Raw genomic sequence first — 23,621 nt, 5'->3', positions numbered from 1 at the left:
CCCTTGCGGCCCCACTTTGAAAACCACTGGCCAAGTAAACTAAACCACAGCCTAATTGGTTGGTCTAGCCTCGCACCATAGGGGACCATCACAGCTGGGCCATGAATCTGACCTGGCTCCGTACTCTAATTGCAACACTCAGTTTTGAATCTGTGTAGCACATCATTGGGATGCTCTTAGCACAGTGGCTTTACCTATCGTGCGCGCCGAGACTACAGATTTCATGTTATAGTCTGGCTTGCCAGGCTAATTATGCAGGTGATTCATGCTTGGAAAATAAAACTTCAGAGAGGCAGACAGGCTGTATTAAAGGAGTGTTTCATTGTCTTACTGAGCAGTGTGCACATGTGTACGTGTTTGACATTCAGTCTCTGAGGCTGGGCAAGACAAAACATATCCTGCCAGGACACTTAACCTATTCTTCTCTTCAGTTAAAACATTGAAATAATGACAATATCATAACCCATATAAACGGCTAATACAAAAAACAAAGTGTTACAGCCGACATTCAAGTTAAAACATACATTTGCATACTTTGCACAAAAAAAATCTAACTAAAATAATATAAAATTATAAAGATGCAAGTTTTTGTGTGTGTTTTCTTTTAAAAGCAGCCAGTATTCCAGCATATGACATTAAGGCCATTAGTTACAGGAGCCATAAGCTGGCTGTCTGGCTGCCTGCTTTTAATTCCCTTTTGCAGAAATTGTCGATGTACAGATTTGGAAAAGTGATGCTCTCCTCAACTCCGCGCGATACAACTGTCTATGTACACAGGCACACTAGTGTGTGTGTTTGTGTGTTTGTGTGTGTGTGTGTGTGTGTGTGTGTGTGTGTGTGTGTGTGTTCTTAAGTAATTCAACACAGTGTTGAGGAATGCAAGTATGTAGTCTTGAGATATACTGTAGTAGTAGAATTGTTAGTGTGTTGGTTTCATTCTTTGCTCTCAGACATTCTCAGGCACACAAACGAGTGCTGCTGTGCTGTGCTGTGCTGTGTACAAGTGAGAAAGTCAGTATAGGGTCCTGCCGGCTGGCCCCACCAACACTGCCACCTTCAGGCACGGAGGCGTAATCACATACACATTTCAGTTAGGTGCCCAAATGCACACACTTCTCAATACATGTCATTGCAGTTACATTTCTGAATACAAAAGGGTGCCTTTCTTGTCAATTAGTCGCCCATTCAGTCGCCCGTCAGTACTTTCATTCATCTCTGTAAGTCCAAGCATTTTGTTTTGTTTTTAGAAGCGTCTATACCGTCATCTCTTGGTAAGTCCACACCCCATATATTAATAAAAAAAATCTTTTAAAAACAAACCAAATTAACAGATAAAAACATAATTAATACAAAAACAAATACATGAAAAAACAAAACATTAAAACAGACCGTGGACCAATATATCCACCCGTTTTGCTTTTCCGAGAGTCTCTTTTCTCTCCACGTCGCTCACCACCACAATCCTCCCTCCTCCTGCCACTCCCATCCCACCCTCAAGCCTCCTTCCTCACGGCTAAGGCCGACTCCTTGAGTCTCTGTCTCTGTGTTGCGCTGCTCATCCACTCCTCATCACTCCCAGCTTCCCGCCTCGGGTCTCAGGCCTGCTCCTTGTCTGCGCGCCACAGCTGCTCCTTGACCTCGGGAGGCAGCGTGTTGAAGAGGTCCTCCTCCACCGCCAGGCCCGAGCGCTTCAGCAGCCGGCACTCCGACAGCTCCACAGGCAGCCCCTCCAGCCGGTTCCCCCGCAGCTCCAGGCTGCTCAGGCTGGTCAGCTCGCCAAAGCGCGACGGCAGCGACGTCAGACAGTTGTTGCCCAGGTGGAGGGAGCGCAGCTTACGACACTGGAAAAGCTCTGCAGGAAGCACCTCGATCTGGGGGAGAATAAAGGAAGAACAAAGAAAGAGTTCAGGTTAGAAGGAAAGACAGCAAAAGAAAGAGAAAGAAGAGTAAAAGAAAGAATGAAATAGAAAGGACACAAGAGAAAAAAAAGAGTAGGATGAAAATATAAACAAGGAGTAAAAAATGAAGGAAAGAAAGAAGGAAAAAGGGGGATGGTTGATAGAAAAACAGAAAAAAGAAGAAGAAATAACAAAACAATGCATGACATAAAGAAAACAAGCAGTGTTTGAAGAAGTGGAATGAATGAGGAAAGGGAAAAAAACAGAGTGGTATTGTTGTGAATATTGAGTCTGGCACGTAAAAAACCTCACCTGTACATTCTTACTGAGCAAACGCATATTTTCTTCATCAAACAACTCGCATACATGTTTTACAAGCTAGCTCCTTGTTAAAATGTGTGTGGGATTTGGGTTGTGCTGAGGTATTAGGCCTGTGGTGCATTCTATAGGTAAAACACACTTAAGCCAATTAACACTGATCATCTTATGCCAGCTTTTCTTAATGCCGTGTGTGTGTGTCATTTGTAGTTCAGTGTTACACCGGGCCTAGCTAGAACATGGTGTTCTCTACACTGGGGAATTGTGCATTAGGACTCCTCAAAGTATTTTTTTTGGGTTCTCTCTCTCTCTCTCTCTCTCTCTCTCTCTATCTCTCTCTCTATCAGACACACACACACACACACACACACACACACACACACACCTGAGATCATGTCCATCTGGACTCCCCACACACAAATTACACAACTCATTTAGGGCTAACGCGCTAATGGAGCGCCAGTAACTGTGTGTTGCAGAATGCACGCACACACATCAGGGCTGGGAAGCCTCATAAACACAGCGAGGCTATATTTAGGCCTATACCACCTACCAAGAATAGCCCCGAAATAAAACAAATAAACTAAAATAGGTATGTGCACCCTCGTAAATTTTCTACAAAACAGCTCGTATAAGTTTCAAAACAAAAACAACCCAAATCAGAAGCAGGTGCTCCACGAGGAAGCGTACACATTAGCCTTTTAAAACACCTTTACAAGAGCGAGACACAGTGGGAGAGGCCAAAAACACTTTCACACACACCACACTTACAAACATAATCATTCAAACACAGACAAACGCAAAAAAAGGCTGTCGCACACAGACAAAACTACATTAGCACACACTATCAATTAAAAAAACTTCAACATAGAAACGCAACCGGGCGAGCACCAAGCAAAAAATCTTGCTTACTATCTTCAAAAATACCCACAGCCAAACACACACACATATCTGGGAAGATTGTCATCCATCTTGTTATGCAAAGAGTTCTAAGCAACAGGACTTCTTCTTTGAGCTTAAAAGACGTTTCGCTTCTCATCAAAGCTGATTCAGTTCATCAGTTCATCAGACACTGACGAAGCTTCTTGGATGAGAAAGTTAACAAAATGTCTTTCAAGCTCAAAGAAGTCCAGTTGTTTACAACCAAAGTCTTTTGATCTAAGACCGACACACACTCATTAAGACCGTCACAAACACACCCACCCACACTTTGAGCCAGCGACTGCAGTTTCTATACTATAGGATGCCACTGTCCAGTTGGATGTTAGTCGCACGCACGCACGGGCGCGCGCACACACACACACACAACACCACTCACTCGGTTGGCGGTGAGTGCCAGGGACTGCAGGTTCTGCAGGAATCCGATGTCGGGGTGGATGCTGGTCAGGTTGTTGTGGCTGAGGTCCAGGTGGCGCAGCTTGCGGCAGAAGAAGAGCTGGCTGGGGATCTTGTCGATCTTGTTGCGGTTGAGGTGCAGGCGCTCCAGGTTAGTGAGCGTGCCGATCTGGATGGGGATGTAGGCGATCTGGTTGTACCAGAGCTTGAGGCAGGCCAGCCGGTGCAGGTGCTGGAAGCTGATGATCTCCTCTATGGTCTTCAGGTTGTTGTCCTTCAGGTCGATCTCCTGCAGGTTGTGGAGGCTGGACGGGAGAGAGCACGACATACAGGAAGAAAGTGAAAAGGTGGCGTAATTCACATTGGGATTACAAATGGAGGGAGCATCACATTATAACCCAGAGGTTGCTGTCCAGCAGGTTGTGGAGGCTGGATGGGAGAGAGCATTACATTACACTACATTAACATTACATTACACATTGCACTTAGTCGACATATTGTGGAAGTGCCAGGGAGGGAGTAAACATACAGGGAGAAGAGTAAAAGGTGTTGTTGTCATATTCAAATTGAGAGGTGGAAGGAGCATCACACTGACTGCATTACATTAGATTACTTAAGCTGATACTTTTATCCGGCGGTTGATGTGCTGCAGGTTGTGGAGGCTGGATGGGAGCAGACTATTGCAAGACATTATATTACCACTACATTACATTTTACTTAGCAGGCACTTTCATCCAAAGGTTGATTTCTTGCAGGTTGTGGAGGTTACAGGGAGCAAGCATTACATTACAGTGCACTTTTCTCCACAGCGACTTTGAGTTATTTGGGTACAGGGTATTGGTTACAGTCCCTGGAGCAATGTGAGGTTAAGTGCCTTGCTCAAGGGCACTTCACCCATTATCTACTGGTTAGGGTGGTAATTGAACCTTAAGGATGTGGAGTCACCATGAGATTGGGTCTTTGCAAAACACATTGTTTTAAAAAAAAAATCATATTCAGTGGAGGAATCGCCACATTATACTAAATGAACAAAAAAGTATGCGATTTCAAATGTAGCCCTGTACGTGTAAACAGAGACATAAAGGAAAAAGACCATAGTTATCCTGGGATTTCTAGAGGAACTCATTCATCCATATTGCAGAGATGTGTACCGATGAAGTAAACATTTTTTTTTTTTTGCTTCTATATATTCGAACGTGATGTGTGCATGTACTCTAACATGTATGGATGCTTTCCCATGAATTACACAAAGAAAAACAATGTGCGTACTGTATGTGCAATACAAAGCTGGAATAGTCTACAAGTCAATAACAAACAGCAGCAGTGTGCCATGGGCTGCTCCATATTTGTCTGGCCACTATATGGAATGCGGTTGGGGACAGACACTGTCGTCACAATGCCTGGAGCCTGGAGCAGTATGTCATCTGACAGTGGCAGAAAGAAAACAACTAAATCCAATCAATCAATAGGCAGCCTTTGGCAGTGAGACAACACTGCAGCACTGATTGGAGAATATGAGAAGCAGTGTGTGCGTGGGAGAGAGAGAGACAGAGAGACGCAGAGAGCTAAATTGTATATCGCTGCAGAAAAGTATGTACGTTGTTTTGCAAGGGCAACAGGACTGCGTGCATGCTGGACAATTTGACTTTTCAGTCAGTACAAGTTTTGTGCGCATGAGACAAAAATCCAGATATGGGACAGAAAAAAAACAAAAAAAGTTTTTTTGTCAACCTGCCAGCTAATACCAGTCTGCCCCAACAGGCTACTCTCTCTGGAGCTGTAGTCATATTTAATGTAGGAGCAGAACATTAGTGGGACCGTACGATACATAACTAGGCAATCCATTATGCCCCGTATGTCCCAGAAATCCACTGCTGACTGGCCTGTTCTTCTCTACAGAACAAGACAGGGCCTTTGCCATCATATTTCAAAATGATCTCCAGCTGGACAGTTTTCACAGTGGTAAAAAAACCTCATCATAAAACGAGATGTGAACGGGATGTGAACAGGATGTGTATTTAAAAACACAGGTAAAGATACATTGACTTGTGGAGGTGTTTGATCATTGCTTCACTGCAGCCATATTTTTCACTTCCCTCCATTGTAGTACTACTGTCAACCCAATAAAATGAAGATACTTTTTTTTTTCAGCGTTGTGTATCAGAAAAAGATTTGCAGAGGTATGGAATTGTTATTTACCAGATGGGTCAACACAGACTTTAGAAAATGAAAGACCAAGCCACCATGTATTCAGCATGCCTGTGTCTTTAACCTGTTACGACATGGTCCCTGTTTAAATTTGCCATTAGCAGAATGGTAATGACTAAGTCGCAATGTATTACTAAATGCCATGTGTAAAGCGTAGTAGTAGTAGTAGTGTAGTACTATGGTCTATTCAATGACTATTATATCATTCCACTAGCGGAATGACAAGTGTTATGGGGCTACAGCAGGTAGTTTCACCACCTACCTGATCTACTGGCAAATATATGCATGCTGATCCAGATCAACTGGTTTACAAACCAAACATTTAACATGCGTACATGGCATGGCTCTCTGAAGCAGGGTTTCAGGCTCGAAGCTATGAGGAAAAGTCTCCATGGTGTTTACAAACACTAGAAGACTGGAGGTTTATGGTTTTCATGCACTGTGCACCAAGTAGACACACCCACTTCACACATTCCACTGAGATGCCCCATTGTTTCACTTCCCTGAATATGGAGTACAACAGGATGCACTGTTTTTATTTACATTTTGTATTTTAAATATGAGAGGATTATTTTTATTGTAGGGTATGAGAAGAGGCCAATGAGTGAGGTTATTTTCTACATAAACGGATGCCTCCAACTCAAAAACCCAAAAAAAGTACCTGAAGATGGACTGTGGTATGCGCCTCAGGTCACAGCCAATCAGTACCAGCTCAGTGAGGTTGATCATCTTTTAACATGTGAACAGTGTGGTTCTTTCTCTACATAATCTGAAGTTTTAAACTTCAACGCATCCAATGCATTATTTAAATTCTTTTTTTTAACTTATTAATTAATCAATTAATTTATAAATGTAATTATTTCTGTTAACTTAAGTTCTTCTTTGACTAAAGTTCTGTTGTCCCACTCACCTGAATATGGAGTGTGGAATACGTTCCAGGTCACAGCGCACCAGTTCCAGCTCGGTGAGGTTGACCATCTTCTTCAGGCTGTTGAGCACCATGAGCTTGGTGCCCTCGTTATTGATGGAGAGCTTCTGCAGATGCACGCCCACGTCCGTCACCACCTGTGGCAGCTTGGTCAGGTTGCTCTTCAGCCGCAAAACCTAGATGATAAGAATATATATTTACATACAGTGAGTCCAATATGTATTTGATCCCTTTCTGATTTTGCCGGTTTGCCCACTAATAAAGACATGATCAGTCTATAAATTTATGATAATATGTATTCAAACATGGAGAGACAGAATATCAAAAATAAATTCCAGAAAATAACTTAAAATAATATATTTTAATGTTGTATTTAATTTAGGCAAATAAGTATTTGACCCCTCTAGCTAAAGAAGATAAAGTGCTTTGTGGCAAAGCCCTAGTTGTCTAGCACTGAGGTCAGATGCTTCTTTTAGTTGATGACAATGTTTGTGCATATAGTAGAAAATATTTTTGCCCATTTTTCTTTGCACATTATCTCTAAAACATTAATAGTTTGTGGCTGTAGCTTGGCGAATGGGAGGTTCAGTTCTCTCCATAGAATTACTATAGGGTTCATATTTGGAGACTGTCTAGGCCACTTCACGACTTTAATATGCTTCTTATTGAGCCACTCCTTCGTTGCTTTATGTTGTGTATTATTGTCATGTTGGGAGATCCAAAAATGGCCCACCCTTCAGTGTAGTGGTGGAGGGAAGGACGTTTGCACTCAGGATTGCACATTACATGTCTCCCTCCATCCATTCGTTGACGATGTGAAGTTGTCCTGTGCCTTGGCCACACACACACCCTCAAACCATAATGATACCACTTTCATGCATGATGGTGAGGAGGGTGTTCTTGGGATCATAGACAGAAGTACTCTTTCTCAAAACACATTGAATTGTGATAATGCCAAACATCTTGATTTTGGTTTCATCTGACTACAGCATCTCCTTATCATATCCTAAACCAGTCTGATGTTCGTTGGCAAACCTCAAGTGGGACTGCACAGGTTCCTTCTGAAGTAGAGGTACCATGTGTGCACTACAGGATTTTAAACCTCTGTGGCATTAAGTGCTACCAGTAGTTTTCTCAGTGATTTTGGTCAGTAGCTTTGATATCATTGCCTAGTTCATACCGTATAGCTCTAGGGTGATTTCTTTCTGTTCTCATGATTATCAAATCCCTACAAAAGGTCAAATCTTGTATAGAACCCCAGACAGGCTGATGGATAGTCATTTTGTATTCCTCACATTTTGGAAGAAATGCATCAACAGCTGGGTCATTAATACCCAGTCTCTTTCTTGTGGCTTTGCAGCCCATTTAATCTTTAGTCTAAAATCGTGTCCCTGATATCATTTGACCACTCTTTGGTCTTTCCCATGCTGGTGAGGTTGGAGTGTGACTGATTCACTCATACTATGGACTGATTCTGCTGATTCAATGTGTCTTTTATGCATGTTAGTATGTACAGGTGTTTTTAATTCAGATGGCAAGTTGATCGGAAGTGCGCATCTGATCTGTGGACCCGGAACTGTAATCAGATGGCAGGGGATCAAATACTTATTTTGCTCGATGAAATGGAAATAAATTAATATATATTCTCTTCAGTTAATTTCTGGATTTTCTTTTTGATATTCTGTCTCTCCATATTAGAATGCATATTATCGTAACGTTTATTGACTGATCATGTCTTTGTTAGTAGGCAAACCAACAAAATCAGCAAGGGATCAAATACATATTGGACTCACTGTATATATTTCAATCTAGGTGTTCAATAATTTCAGATTCATCATCATTTGTATTAACACCACAGATTTGTTTGGGAGAGCAGGTATTGGAACACATAATGTTAAAGGAAATAAAATGTAATATTTGGTGGTCTGCTAACATGGACATCCCCAAATGTTGTGTTCTTCATTTGTGATGCTACTGCATGCCATTATTGTAGCTTCTTGATGGCGTTTGTCCCTTCAGTCCTTTTTTCAGGAAGTGAAATGCATACTATACTCGGTTAAGATAAAGTGATTGATTTGGCCAGTTAAACCTTTCGCTCCCCCCCCCCTACATTTTGTTGGCAGCGTGCTTTGCTGCATTATCCTGCTGCATGATTAATATCCTCCCAATTAGCTTGGATGCAATTGTCCGAAAAATTTTTTATTAAAAAACATGAAGGAGCCAGAAAGACAAATCATTTCACAACATTTTCCACTTTTAATCTAAACTATTAACCTGCACGATGCAATTGAAAAACAAACTCTACGTTTTAAAGGGAAAAAAGGAGAAATTAAAAAACTTAATAAACTAATACTTTGTTACTTTGTTGCAGCACCTTTGGCTTTAATTGCAACACTATTTTTTAGGTAAGAGTGGCACATGTTAATGTGGCAACATTTGTCCACTCCTCTTTGCAAAAGCACTCCAAATCTGACAGATTGCCAGTGCATCTCCTGTGCAGTCCTTCAGATCATCACCCCTCAGATGTTTGATGGGATTCAGGTCTGAACTCTTGTCTGGGCAATTCCAAAGCCTACATTTTATTCTGGTGAAGCTACTGTATGTACAGACAGTAACATAAATGTCAGTTAAGTGTAATGTAACGTCGGCTAATAATGCAATAATAAAAAAAAACTTCACAAAAAAAAAAAATACCTTGAGCCTCTTGAGTTCTCGCAGGCCATCGATGACAATGTATCGGTTGTTGTCAGCGCTCAGGTTGCCAGTCAGGTGCAGCTCGCTCAGGTTCTTCAGGCTGTAGATCCACAGCGGGATCTCCTTGATGTCTGTGAACTTGATGTGCAGAGACTTGAGGTTCTCGCGCAGGAAGGCCAGCGCCGGGGCCTCGATCTTGGCCGGCGTGTGGTAGAGCCAGAGCTCCCGCAGGTTGGCCAGCTGGGCGATGGTGGGCGGGATGGTGATGTCGGGGATGAGCTCCAGCTTCAACACCTGGTAATAATAGTTTATTTATTAGGGATCATGTGGATTAATGAATAGTGTTGCACCCCACCCTGCCTCCATCAAGACAAAAACAAACACCAACTAGTGATCACATCTGAACTCTGAAACGCATGAGACTCTCATCCACATGCTTATTGACAGGGGCCGTGAGTGTCAGTAGCTCCAACTGTCTCTGCCAGCCCATTGTTTAGGGAAGTGGAGCACATGGAGCTACAATTTAGTGTTGCAGCCATTTTGGCCAGTGTGGTCCACCGACAAGAGACACTGAATTTGACAAGACTGCAAGTTATTGGTATACAAAAAACACACCATGCACATATGCCAGAATTGGTAAAACAACTACTTTTCATTTGCAGTCCTTGATGGGTAACACACAGTGTGCATTACCCATCAAGGACTGCAAATGAAAAGTAGTCCACACAGCAGGCATAAAAACATTCCTACAACACGTATTTGCTATAATAATGACATTCACAAAAACACACAAAATGTTTAAAATAAATAATGACCAAGAACATCAACGTTCACCTCTCTAGTTATATCTAAATTATATGTTGTAGTGAGTGTATCTCTGCTTTTCTCAGGAGCCACTGATCTAGGTGTGTTTTAAAAGTGTTGCATGTTTGACATGTTCCAGCATTTACCTACTATTACATATTTGTAATTGTTAGTAGCAAAAGAGACTACTGCCTCAATATGAATGACCTAAAATAAAAATAAATAAAAATAAAGGATAACTAAAAATAAAATAAATGACCAAAATAAAATGAAGGCCTGTGTACTGTGCTAACCTCCAGCTCGAGGAGGTCGAAGACGGTGTCGGGAATGCCGCTGAGCATGAAGAGGTGCAGCTCCAGCTTGTCCAGGGCGTTCTTGGTGGCGCGCTGACGCAGCTTCTCTGGCGTCCACTCCAGATTGAGGTTCAGCTGCCGCAGCTTGTTCTCGCTCACCTCCGAAAGGAAGACGGCGAAGCGCTTGGAGTAGAGCGGGTCGTACTGGTCGATCATGTGCAGCATGAAGGCAAAGTCGTTCTTGACGTCGGGGATGTCGGAGTAGCTGCTCTCCTCGCGGATGGACTCGAAGGAGTAGCGCTTGAGCGAGCGGCGCAGCATCCAGCAGAGGGTGTAGACGCAGATGAGGCCGTAGACCACCACCAGGCTGATGTAGAAGCAGGCCAGGATCTTGAAGAGCGTGGCCAGGGGGTGGGCACACAGGTACAGCCGGTAGCCCGTCAGGCGCTCCAGGTCTACCGAGCACCACACGCTGAATTCGATGTGGCGCACGTAGTAGGCCGTGTAGCAGATGATGAGCGCAAACTTCACCACCTGTAGAAAAGAACAGAAATAATACATGCTATTTTATTTTACACAACTGTAATCTGGTGTGTGTGTGTGTGTGCATGTAAAATGTTTATTACGGATTTGATTTCCATTTTTCTTTATTTTCGTTTTTGTTTATTATAAGTATTGCTATTGTATTATAATTTTTTTATCATCTGTAAGTAATTTTTGATCAACTACTGTTGCGCGAAAGTACCAGTGTGTAACTGTAGTAGTTTATTTCCAAAGTTTATGATGCCCATTAACAAATCTCTTTCATGAACATCAAGACCATAAACTAATATTTACTGGGGTGACCAGAGATGTCGACTGGTAATTCAACAATGTGGATTAACATGGAGAGGTGTACAATTTCAAGCCATAATGACAAAAGACAGAGAGGGTGTCGCGCCAGCAACTCCAGTCCTTATGGGTAAGTTTGCTCCAAAGTGATTGTCCACAGAAGCAAGGTGTGGAACTCGCACACCAGTAGCCGATGCAATAATTTGTTTATTGCTTTACATATATATGCGTGATAAATGTGCTACCCAAATGAAAACTTAAAAAACTGGTGGTGGTAGTAAATATTCATGAAAATGATTTGCATAATAACCTAGTCTGAATGCCAGGGAAAAGCCGCAACACTCTATTTTTCTGGGGTGGGGCCCCAGTTTAGCTGACCTTTGAACACACAGCACGAGACTACAACATTTACCAGTTCATCCCCCACCCCCCACACACATGTCCCTAAATGTCCAGCGCTACCCTATACAGTCCCTGGAAAGTTAGCCTACAGCAAGAAAACACATAGTCAAGGGTCAAAGGATTATTCCCACATTCCGACCAAGCATCTTCAAAGAGTTTCGCGAACCGCTGATGAGAAGTCACCTCCCAAAACCAGAAAACCAGAAATAATCTCATCCCAAACGTTCTGGAAAGCCATCAGCTATAAGTTAAGTAACTAACTGTAAAGAAATTAAGGTAACACTTATAATATCTGGTTACAATAATATCTGCTTACAAAGTATTGGGAAATATTATGTTAATATTTTAAATTCATGAAACATTTACAAATTGTTTGTAAATGAATAAAAATACTCTGTAAAATCTTGAACATACTATTTGTAGATATTTTATAGAGCATGAATAAAATGTAGTTATTACCGGTAATAATTTTAAAAAAATGTTTTGTTCATCATTAGTTAATTATTTACTAAGTCTTTATAAGCAGACATCATTATACAGTTACCAAAATTAATTAACAATCGAATAACACCAAAAAGTAATCCACAAGAGCAAGGCCCTTGGTAAGAGGAAGAGTTCACCTGTTGCCTCCCTATTTATTGAGTAATGCCTCTTATCCTTATTTTATTTTTTTATTATCTTCGAAAACATTTTTCACAGGGGGTGATGAAAGAGATGTGTGCAAGGCTTGACATCAACATGAATAGATGACATCGCAGTAAGAAAAAAAAGAAAAAACAATGAATTCTACACTTAAATGACAGTCATGTAAAAATCTGACTATTAGTAATGGTGGGGTGGCGTCCGCGCCAATGTCTTATCCTGAGCGTATCGCTCGGTGCGTAATTCCAAGAGCAGTATAATAAAAAGGAGGAAAGGAGTCGCACACTGGAGCTGAATGCAGAATCAAAAACTGCATTAAACAAAGCCGAAAAAAATAAATAAAACCGACAGACAGGGGAAAAACGTTTCGGGTCTAGCCCATCATCAGTGTTCCAAACTGGGAACACTGATGATGGGCTAGACCCGAAACGTTTGTCCCCTGTCTGTCGGTTTTATTTACTTTTTTCTGTTTTGTTTAATACATTTTTTGATTCTGCATTCAGCCCAGTGTGCGACTCCTTTCTTCCTTTTCAAAATCTGACTATTGTCAGCCTTTACAAATAGGCAGCTGTTGGAATAAACCACAAAGAGACACCACACGGGATCTTTAAATGTGGCCTAGAAATGAACTTGACTTGTTTACCTTGATGAGCGTCTGTCGGATGTAGAGCCGGTAGACGATGTCGCCCTCCTCCACGTGGACGCGGAACTTCTTGACCTTCTCGAAGAGGGCCTTGGCCTGCTCGCCCTCCTTCTTGTCCAGCACGCCCGTCTCCGAGCGCTCCACGATGCCCTGCTCCAGCCGCGACTTGGTGCGCTGCAGCATGGGCACGCTGGCCTCCACGTCCTCCGAGGCGCTGGACGGCTTCTTGCCGGCGCTGCCGCCGTTAGCCTTCATGGTCTGCTGCGACGGCGGAGGCTTGGGGTCGCTCTCCTCCACTACCGTTTCCGAGAGTGCTCGGGTAGTCCACGGGGAGTCAAAGCACTTTAACAAGATCGAGACAAAGTGTTCGAGCTTGGAGCTGGTGCGCGGGAACTTGAACCAGAAGTTACTGCACGCCAAGAAGATCAGTGTGTGTAGCAGCACCAGGTACGGGAAGTACTTGGCGAACCAGTGGAGCTTGTTTTCATAACACACGGCGTCCACGTAGTTGTACTGGTGGCGGTCCAGGTCGTACTGGATGCCCTTGGGCTCGGGGGGACCGGGGGCCGGAGTCGGGCCTGGAGCGGGAGCTGGAGCTGGACTGGGGGCTGGCCCGGGAGCGGAAGCGGCTGCGGCTGCGGCTGCGATGGTGGGCTCGGCACTGGTGTTGAGGTGGCCGCAGGTCATGTTGACGACCCACTTGCAAGGCAAGCAGATCATCTTGTCCTGCGTCACCTGTACAAATGAAGAAAAAAAAAACGAATTTGTTAAATTAGCACCTCACCAAGTAATCTCCCATAGAGGCGCAAATGGCAGATATGGTTCGTTTGGAACGGTTTTCAGGCTAGCATGAAACCACATGACCATGTTCACAGAGAGATGAAAACAAGTCACAACCACAGACAGAGCAGGTAGGTGGATGAGGTTCCCAAGAAACACATTGATTAAGTGGAAGTATGTAAGTATTCCACTAAGGACACCATTTTAGTGAGCTGTTTTGAATATTACTTCTAATATTGTTCAGAATGTTTCAGTGGCTTCCTAAAATGGCATCCACGGTGGCTAAGTGCGTACACCTCACACCCACTGCCTCACTGACCTACCTTGCTCTAGAACAGTGTTTCTCAGCAGGCGCTCTACAGACCCCTCAGGGGGCTTTAGGAAGTATACAGCTGAGAGGTGGTGGTGCCATTGCCCAATGGGGGGCATTAGTCCATTACATTTTTTAATACTAAAGGGGGGGGGGCATGGGCATGGGCAGGCTTATAGTGAGGCCAGGGGGCATTGGCACTCTTCTGATGAGGTCCAGGGGGCAATTCAAAAAAGGTTGCCAAGCGCTGCTCTAAACTAGTGTTGGCAAGTCTCTCTGCCTCTGACCTGCAGTGTGCCGCCGAAGACGGCGATCATCAGCATGACGATGGAGATGTAGTCGGTGAAGACGTCCCACCAGGGCTTCAGGATGCGGTACGCCGGCTGGGTGTCGGCAAAGTACCGCAGCTCCGTGATGGGGATCATGATGGCTTACCTGGAGACAGCAGAGAGAGAGAGAGAGAGAGAGAGAGAGACAGAGAGAGACAGAGAGACAGAGAGACAGAAAGAGAGAGAACATTTCACTTATGTGTGGAGGTGGGGGTTACAAAAACATTATTAGGTACAAAATGGGCACAGCTGAAAAGGTTTGGGAACAACTGGCTTAGACACTCGTGGGATGACGAGTCTCTGTTAGCCAGGCAGTTAAGGCCCAAATAGATGCTGCTTAGTATCGAATTAAACAAGATTTGCGCTTTCTGGGACTTTATTGGACAGAATTGGGAAGGCACAGATAGAAGGAGCAGAAGAGAAAGATTGGGTCTGGGTCATTTCCCAATAGAGCCTTTTCTCAAGAGCTCATGGCCATTTTCAGGTTGCGGGTGCAGTAACCATTAAAAGCCTATGCTTCATTGTTTTTCCCATCATCCAACTAACATGGCCTTTCTCAGAAATGATTTTTGTAAGTGATCAATGAGATACAGGAAATTTAACAAGACACCATTAGATCACTGCTCAGTGCAATACTTGTACACACAAATAATGCAAGTTATTGTGCGTGTGTATGTGCATGAGAGAGTGCATGGATGTATGTATGGGTGTTAGTACATGAAAGTACATGAAACACGAAGAGGGGTAGGGAGGGGGTTGGTTTGAGAAATCATGTGAGCATGTTTATATGCGGGTGTGTGGAGGCTATGTCTTATGCATGAGAGAGGAGAGGACTGGGAGGGAAAAATAGATGATTCATGGAAATGGAAAAGGACAGGCAAACCAATGGCGACTTGAGTCTAACAGCAAGTCAGCAGCAAGGAAAGTTAGAGACAAGCAAAAGATGAGAGATGACGAAGTGAAAAGAGGGAAGTGGACGAGAGGTTAGCGAGCGAGCACAGCGCAGCACACACATTCTCCGACACACGCTAATGCACGTGAGCACACAAGAACAGCCGCAGCCTCAGTGCGTCCGTATGTGGTGGCTGATAAAATGTCTGACCGAGGGATTTCTGGGTGACAGTATGCACAGATTGTAAACCGCAGACAAAGCGCTACTTCACTGTGGCTAAGTCTATGCATGTGGTTTGTGTAAAAAAAAATCCTTTGTCTGCAATTGTATCATTGTGTTACTGTGTTGATTGTGTGCATATGTCCTTGTGTGTGTATCCCTCTGGGTGCTGGTGTTTGTCTGTGTCTGTCTTGGTGTGTGTGTGTGTGTGTGTGTGTGTGTGTGTGTGTGTGTGTGTAGATGGCTGTGCCTCAGCTGAACTCCATAAAGTCTTATTTCATGCAGCTGGTTCCCTCCTGGTTGGCCGTGAGCGAGGGCTGCAGCGGGCTGCCAGACTGGCACATGGCACGGCCATTATTATGCCTCCCCCATCTGCTCCTCATCTGCTCTCGCACTGATGTGGCCATTTATACCACAACAAGTGTGTGTGTCCGTGTGCATGTGTGTGTGTGTGCGTGTGCGTGTGTGTGCGTGTGCGTGTGTGTGTGTGTGTGTGTGTGCGTGCACAAGTATTTAGGGATGAAGCATCAGAAGCCAAATACCGATCATAAATGAGAAAAAGTTCCGACACGGTGCGCACACACACGCGCGCACGCACACACGCACACACACACACACACACACACACACACACACACACACACACACACACACACACACACACACACACACACACACACACACACACACACACACACACACACACACACAGTGACCTGACCTCCCTGCAAGATCAATGGAACTAAATATAGATTTCCCTATAACAGCAGGATAGAGGAGACAACTCAGTTGGATGCAAACACTGTAAGTTAGCACAATAACAACTCAGCCTCGCAGATCTAGATGGGGGAAAAAAAGAAGGAAAAGAAAGACAGAGTGTGTGTGAGAGAGAGAGAGAGAGAGTGAGAGAGAGAGAGCGAGAGAGGGGGGGGGGGAGACAGACAGACAGACGAAGGTGGGACGAGGCAGGAACAAAGGCGGCGTCGGAAAAGGCCATCTCCCAGTCTCCTATTGTTCCTCTGTAGTTGGGCAGATCCGTTGCATAACAGGTCACGGACATGTGTAAATGTGTGTGTGTGTGTTTGTAATGTGTGTGTGTGTGTGGGGGGGGGGGACGGCGGTGTCAGACGAGACAGGAAGGACTGAGTCAGACAGGGTGACGACGACTCCGCAGAGTTGAATCCCACAGTCACTCCACAGCGCTGCCATGGAAACCAGTGTCCCATGACCCCGTGGCCTGCCTTGGTTTAGTTGGAATTCTCTCTCTCTCTCTCTTACACACACACTTACACACACACACACACACACACACACACACACACACACGCGCGCACACGCACACACGCACACACCACTGAAGTACAGCTTAACATAACAGCATACTGATTTTCTATAGTAAGAACACAGAGGACAGAGAGAGTGGGAGAGAGAATAGTAGGAACATTCCAGAGAGCATTAGACGGGTTAATCATTTAGACCAGCCAGGGATGCGATGGGCCCATTCTAACCAGTCCAGTCAGGAGTCTAGGCTTAGGGCACGGGGGAGCATGTCTATGTGTAGAGAGAGAGAGAGAGAGAGAGAGAGAGAGAGAGAGAGAGAGAGAGAGAGAGAGAGAGAGAGAGAGAGAGAGAGAGAGAGAGAGAGAGAGAGAGAGAGAGCGAGCGATGGGGTGGTGTTTACTTTGGTCCTTATCTTACTATTCTTATTCCAGCTGTCCCATTTCACACACATGGACATACGCAACCACTACCCTTTCTAAAGAATATGTTTGAATGTGTCCTTTCCAAGACCTATTCCATGAATAAACAGGACGACCACTTTGCCACTTTGTGTGTGTGTGTGTGTGTGTGTGTGTTTGTGCGTGTGTGTGTGTGCTTTAGGATCTTGTGAGACATTTCCTTTTTATATCAGGGAGTGGTCACATATTAAGACACGCACGGCCGGGCTCTCTCTTCCTGTCGCTCTCTGTTATCTCCATCTCTGTAAACTTGACTCTGGGGCACTCGAAGGCTTTAAAGGGACAGGCCGACCACTTTAGTCTTCAGAAACTTTCCTTCAAGGCCACTTTCCAGTAAATGTTGTCTGCTAGTATCTGTGTCAGTGCAAAAAGGAAAAACATTAGTGTACTGTAGAAAAATTGTTTGTTGGGAAAATAATGTGCCGGCGTGTGTTAATGATAGGGGTAAAAAGTTTACAAAATAGAAATGGAAAGTTCAAGAACATCACAAAATAAGGCCGAAGGACATAAAGCTGCATAGAAAGAGTGAGAAGCAGATGGGGTGAGATGAAGTATTTGAGAAGTTGTTGTGAGCGAGTGAAAGAGGTTTGAGGATACAAATTAGATAAGTGAAACTGAAAAAGAGGAGGTTATGTCAGAAGTGGACACAAACGAGTCAAAGCCAGGGTCAACACGGACGAAAACTGATACTCTGCGCAGCCCAGGTGGTCTAAACCGGTCTGTGTGAAACACTGGGCAACCCTCAACGGGAAAGCAAAACAAGCTCATGGCCAAGTCAACCCCCCAGAGGCAGCCTGAGGACGAAACACTCAGTGTTTTGACCTGTCCCAGAAAAACAAAGAAATTGTATCCTTTTGTACATGAAGCACTCTTCTTCACACATAATAGCCTACATCTTCACCGGGTCACTGCCAATTAGAAGTAAAATGACTTCAGTGAGTTGCCATTTCATAGTTTTCACAGGGCACCGTCTGATTTCCGTTAGGCAGCACTGGTACCAAATGACACGAGCAGCACTTCAATCAGTAGCCATATTGCTACCCTGAGGGGGTAACCAAATGGGTGGTGAGGGAGGGCATGATAACCCCATAAGCTGTGGTGCAATCAATGCGATAAAAATGACTTTTTTCGTACAGAGGAGTCTAACGCACACTACACACAACTTTTGAGGAAAAGGTTATGGCATGCTTTCTCTTTCGAGAGGTGAAAGAAACCATACACTTTTCTTGCCAATGCCAGTGAATTTATTGACAACCCCTGCAGAAAGTGTACTCCACTGTAGCACTTATGCTGTAACTAGAGCAAAGCAAAGACAATCACGACCAAGGTGGTAGAATGATGCAAGAATATTCCAAGCTGGGAAAGCTAGTGATTTGTTGGCTCTAATGAGGAACCTCCTGTATAAATTTCAATGGAATTGCCTGATACATACTACTCCTTTGAAATCTGGAAATACTGGAAGAGCCAGTTGCCCTTTAAGTGGGATGGGGGTGGTCAAGCACTGGTGTCACTTTTAGCTCTTGTGCACTTTACTTGAAAGCCTGCTGCTATGTGCTGTACTCCAAACACAATTTTGTTGCCTTTTTTGACAATGAAAATCAACTCTTGAATCGTGATATACCTATATTCATTTTTAACTCTATAGGACATGATATGAATGGAGGTCTGTATGTGAGTGGGTGGGTAGGTGTGCTGAGCTGTCTATATGGTTGTCTTTTAATGTAACTTATTTGTAGAGTTGGTGAAGGCTGCAGGACAAAATGTGACCAGTAATCAATCCAGTAAGGAAAAAATACCCACACTCAAAAATGAAATTGTTTGCTTATTTTATTCCCAACGCAATGTGTTAACCATGTTTTTTTTACATTGGGCCCTTGATTTGACATTATAACCTCATGTTCTACTCGTCCCTGTCTGTTGTGTGTCATTTGGAGACCTGTGAAGGATATTCAGCCATGAAACGACTTCCTATGGGCAAGTTTTTGCAAACTAATGTATTAATTAAACGTTACCACTCATAACGCTTAGCTGGATTGCTTGTTTGGAAACTTTTCGGTTTTGCGGGTAATACAGTTTTTGAAAGTCTGGTAAAGGTGGATGTCTGGTAAACGTTACGTCACAAACATCCGCCTCTACCAGTCTTTCAAAAACTGTTTACAAAAGTTTCCAAACAAACAATCCACCCTCGCGTTGAGCGGTAGCGTACCGTAATTAATAAATTAAAAACAACACATGTTGTGCCTGCAAAAAATGGCCCATAGGAAGTCGTTTCCTGGATATAACCAAAATGAATATCTTTGGCAGATCTCCAAATGACACACATGTTACAGGGGTGAGTAGTAGAACATGCTGTTATAATGTGAAATGAAGGGCCCAATGTAAAAAAAACAGGCTTCTCCTTTAAAGCTTTATTATTGACAGACAATGGCCCCGTAATGAGGAGCTGGACATCTGACCCTTTTTGTAATTCATGGTCATGTGCTTTCCCTCATTATTAAATATGAACTATGGGCTATTGTCTGTCTTTTTCCTGCCATTGTAAATGTGCTACATTAAATGTCTTCATGGATGCTCCCTCTCAACCTCATTTCACTATTGCACTTTTTATACACACTATTCGTATTCTTGTTCTTATTATTCTCAACACAGGACTCCCTGTAAATGTGTTAAATGGCCACCACCTCAGAGGCTTGGTGTAATTCTGTGTTTGAATGAAACCTGAAGAGAATCAGAGAGGGTCGAAATGTCATTGGTGGCATAAAATACACAGATTACTATAATGATTTCCCAGTGTGCGGACCTCTTCCTAACGGCCTAACTGGTTGACCGATTAGAGGGGGTAGTAACTTATTGTGCGAGTACAGCTTCAGTGTACGTAGTCATATGCCACACAGCATGTTACAGTACGCCTGAGAGTGTCTGTTTTTCCTGCGCGTCGCAGATTTCAGCTTGTGTCAGTAAGAATTGTGTGTGTGTGTGTGTGTGTGTGTGTGTGTGTGTGTGTGTGTGTGTGTGTGTGTGTGTGTGTGTGTGTGTGTGTGTGTGTGTGTGTGTGTCAGGGGTGTGGGGTAGATCTGTTCTAACCCTGCCCTTCATTTCCCAGCAGCTGCATAGAAAAGGAAAGAGAGTGTGGTTGGTGGGTGTACGTGCATGCGTGTGCGAGCATGTGGTTGGGTTTGGTTTGGTTTGTGGTGGTGTCCTGATTACAGGAGTGGGTAAAGAGTTAGAGGGAACAATCTCAGCACCCCAAGCCCTCTCAATATGCTACACCGTGTGCACCACTCATTCATGGCCCAGCATTTGGCCAAATTTCTCTGTGGTTTCTGAGGAGCTTCAAGTTTAATAGCCTCAGGATGTGGTCAAACACTATGAATTCTTTTCACCTATTCAGAGAGAGAGAGAGAGAGAGAGAGAGAGAGAGAGAGAGAGAGAGAGAGAGAGAGAGAGAGAGAGAGAGAATGTTTCTGCTCATAAGCTCAAGTATGCTATGCATGCATGCATGCGTGCGTGTTTCTGTAAAACTGGTGTCACGAGCCAGCAAATAATTTGCCAATCAGCAGCGTTGTAGCTGCAACTCTCACCAAGCGTGCACGGTCAGTGTCAAGCTGTACAGGGAGACAAGGTAGCCTGGCAGCAGATGGCTTTGATTATGCCATCAGATATCCAGAGGCTAAATTACCAACCACAAAAACCTGTTCAACCTTCCTCACGTTCTAACCTGTAGAAAAAGCAAAACTGAAGTAATCCGCACAGGTATGCACGCACGCACGCATACACGCACACACGCACACACCATCATTTCCTCCACTTTTTAACTACCATATTAAATATCCAGAAGATATTCAACAAGATATCTAAATGATCCCAATTCAGATCCATTTAATCTGATGCCCTACTTGTCATTCGCTTTTATAGATTTACTTTCATCAAGGCCACACACAAAGGCTATCAAAAGGACAGAGAGATTTTATTTCATCATTCCTCCCACCCCACCTCATCCCACCAAATCTCTCTTTTTTAATTCAGATATACCTTTGCAGACACTCCGTTTGTCAGTCTCTCCATCTCCCCACTCTATTTGTCTGTGCCTCTTATTTGTCTGTGTCTCTCCCTGTCCCTCCAAACGCCCCTCTCTTGGTCCCACACAAAGAGGCCATTGTCACCGTCAGTTCTGTACGCAGCGCAGAGTCCTGAATAACACGCAGCCCAAACCAGTAGGCAGAGGCCACTCCTTTAAAGACTCTACCCACTGTCCCCAGGAACACTCTCTTTACACACACACACACACAAACAAAAAACCCAAACAAACACGCAAATACAGCATGCAAACAAACAAATAAAACAACACCATTAACAATGTCGCCACAGAGGAAAAATCCTTCCCTCATTCCTGGTACAGATTCACCTAATCCCCATGATGAATCATTCTGTCCTGGTGGTCAAACTGGGACTCCCAGGTGGCTTTCTTGACTCACCAGCCTCCCCCCTCCCTTCCCCCCAGCCTCACTGCTTTGTAACTCTGTCTACCCATTCTACAATACCATAATACCCCATATTGTGCTTCTTCCTCCTCCTCATCCTCCTTCTCCTCTGCTTTTCCTCTCGTCTACCTGTATATTCTACTCTTCAGCCCCACGGCTGTCTCCCAAAGAAAACCATCTCTCCCACCAACTTTGCTCCCTCGCTGACTCCTGTCCTGTCGTGTTATTTCTAAATTATGGCTCTGCCCTTCCGAGTACACTCCATCCCTCCCTGGCAACAGCGGGTGAGCACTGCTGTGCTCTTCTCCTCTGTCCTGTCTGGAGTGTGCTGTTCCGAGGGATGATGCCAGGAAGAGATGCTAGGGGTGGCACAATAGGACACAACGCCACGTTTCTGCTAACTCGACAGCACCCAGCTCAGCTCTCTGCCTATGCCCTGACACCTGAAACTCAGCTGTGGCCAGCTCAGGTGGGGACAGCCAAGGATGTCAAAAGATAATATGAAACAGAAATACCACAGACAAGTTCCTGAGTGTTTCCAGCAGTAAACTGCTCTAAATTCTCAGGTATAGTCTATTTTTTGTTAATTGTCACAAGAGAAGCTGAAGCACTGTACATCGTCCTGTTTTGGGTTTGGGACCTCTGCATCCGTCTGTTTTCAGAGATGATTGATTAGAATATCCTGTGCAATTCAAGCACAACACCTCTGTCTACTCCTTCCTCAGTATTTTTTCAGGAACCAAAGACATGCACCTGACAGTATCCTCCAGCTCCACTAAAACTACCCTCTACCCCTGCATTCAGATTAATTTGTAGAGTACAGTGGAACTGTGACATTGGCCTAACCAGTTCTATCCATACAAAAAGATAACACCTACTGCTGGTTCATCCTCACTATCCCTAACTTTCACTCACGCTCACATAGGAAAAGAGGCATAGATTTGGTTTGCACAAATACAAACTCGGTGCTAGCCTATCCATTGAAGGGCGAAGGAAGTGAATGGACAGCAGGATGTTTAGATTTGGGCTGAACCCAGATCAGGGTGGACTACGGTATGTCAGACGCCAACAGCGGGGACGCAATGAACATGGCAACTTTTCTTTTCACTGCCAAAAAATCTATTCACAGCTTTTATTTTCATAAATTCACCTGTTTTATTCTATTCACAAGTTTTAAACCATTCAGTCATTCACACGCGAAACAATAACCACAGGCAACGACATTTCGCGTAGGCCTGCCACCTCTAGGCAGCTTCAGCTGTCACCTGAAGAAGCTTATTTTTGTCGCCGAGGTGAGCTCATAACACCGGTAACTGGGAAACCATTTTACCACAGGGTGAACGACGAAGCGTTACCAGACATTTCTTACTCTTTTCAGTAGACATTAATTTAGTCGCCCCCCCATCCCCGATGTGTGTCTTTTGTTGGACACCAGTCCAGCACCACCCTGATTTTAGTTACCTATTCGGGCATTGGATTGCGATAGGCCGACAAGGCAGCGCTTAACATGCCACCCCCAAGCAACAAAACAAAGGTAATTAAGACCAAGGTCTCACTCACCTGGTTTGTTACTTTCACGCTGTCTTCTTTCAGCCACACATGACTGACACATTTCTTTCCCTTCTTTACTGCGGGAAGCGACCTCTTTCTTTACACTCCGAAAAACTCTACAGGAACGCAGATAACCACACCCAGGAAATTGCGTCAGGGCGACGAAGAGCCACTGCGGCGTTCCAGACTCTTCGCTGATCAGACAGAATGCGGCTCTCACTCAAGGCATTGCAGGACAGGTTGTTCATCTATCCTTGTGCGTTTGAGGTCGCTTGACGGTGGCTCAGGCAGTTCATTTGCACAAGGTGTTTTTAGGCATCTTTC

The 23,621-nt window shown here is 44.2% G+C and overlaps 1 protein-coding gene and 1 non-coding gene across 2 annotated transcripts; both read right to left on the bottom strand.

Annotated features, from left to right (window-relative positions):
- Positions 1 to 299: 299 nt before the first annotated feature.
- On the bottom strand, positions 300 to 23,518 carry lrrc8aa (leucine rich repeat containing 8 VRAC subunit Aa). The gene is made up of 8 exons (XM_063210858.1): positions 23,307 to 23,518; positions 14,374 to 14,521; positions 12,997 to 13,731; positions 10,479 to 11,012; positions 9,382 to 9,675; positions 6,670 to 6,863; positions 3,535 to 3,856; positions 300 to 1,871 (listed from the first exon to the last, which is right to left on the bottom strand). The coding sequence occupies exons 2-8, from the start codon at positions 14,509 to 14,511 to the stop codon at positions 1,596 to 1,598; spliced, it is 2,493 nt and encodes an 830-aa protein (XP_063066928.1). The 5' UTR covers positions 14,512 to 14,521; positions 23,307 to 23,518; the 3' UTR covers positions 300 to 1,595.
- Positions 9,836 to 9,971, bottom strand: LOC134459157 (small nucleolar RNA SNORA5). The gene has a single exon (XR_010036806.1). It is a non-coding gene; the product is annotated as a small nucleolar RNA SNORA5 (small nucleolar RNA).
- Positions 23,519 to 23,621: the final 103 nt, after the last annotated feature.

The sequence above is a fragment of the Engraulis encrasicolus genome, chromosome 11 (genome assembly GCF_034702125.1).
Source record: "Engraulis encrasicolus isolate BLACKSEA-1 chromosome 11, IST_EnEncr_1.0, whole genome shotgun sequence".
In the NCBI taxonomy this organism is placed as follows: Eukaryota; Metazoa; Chordata; class Actinopteri; order Clupeiformes; family Engraulidae; genus Engraulis; species Engraulis encrasicolus.
This window is presented reverse-complemented; position numbering and strand designations above follow the sequence as displayed.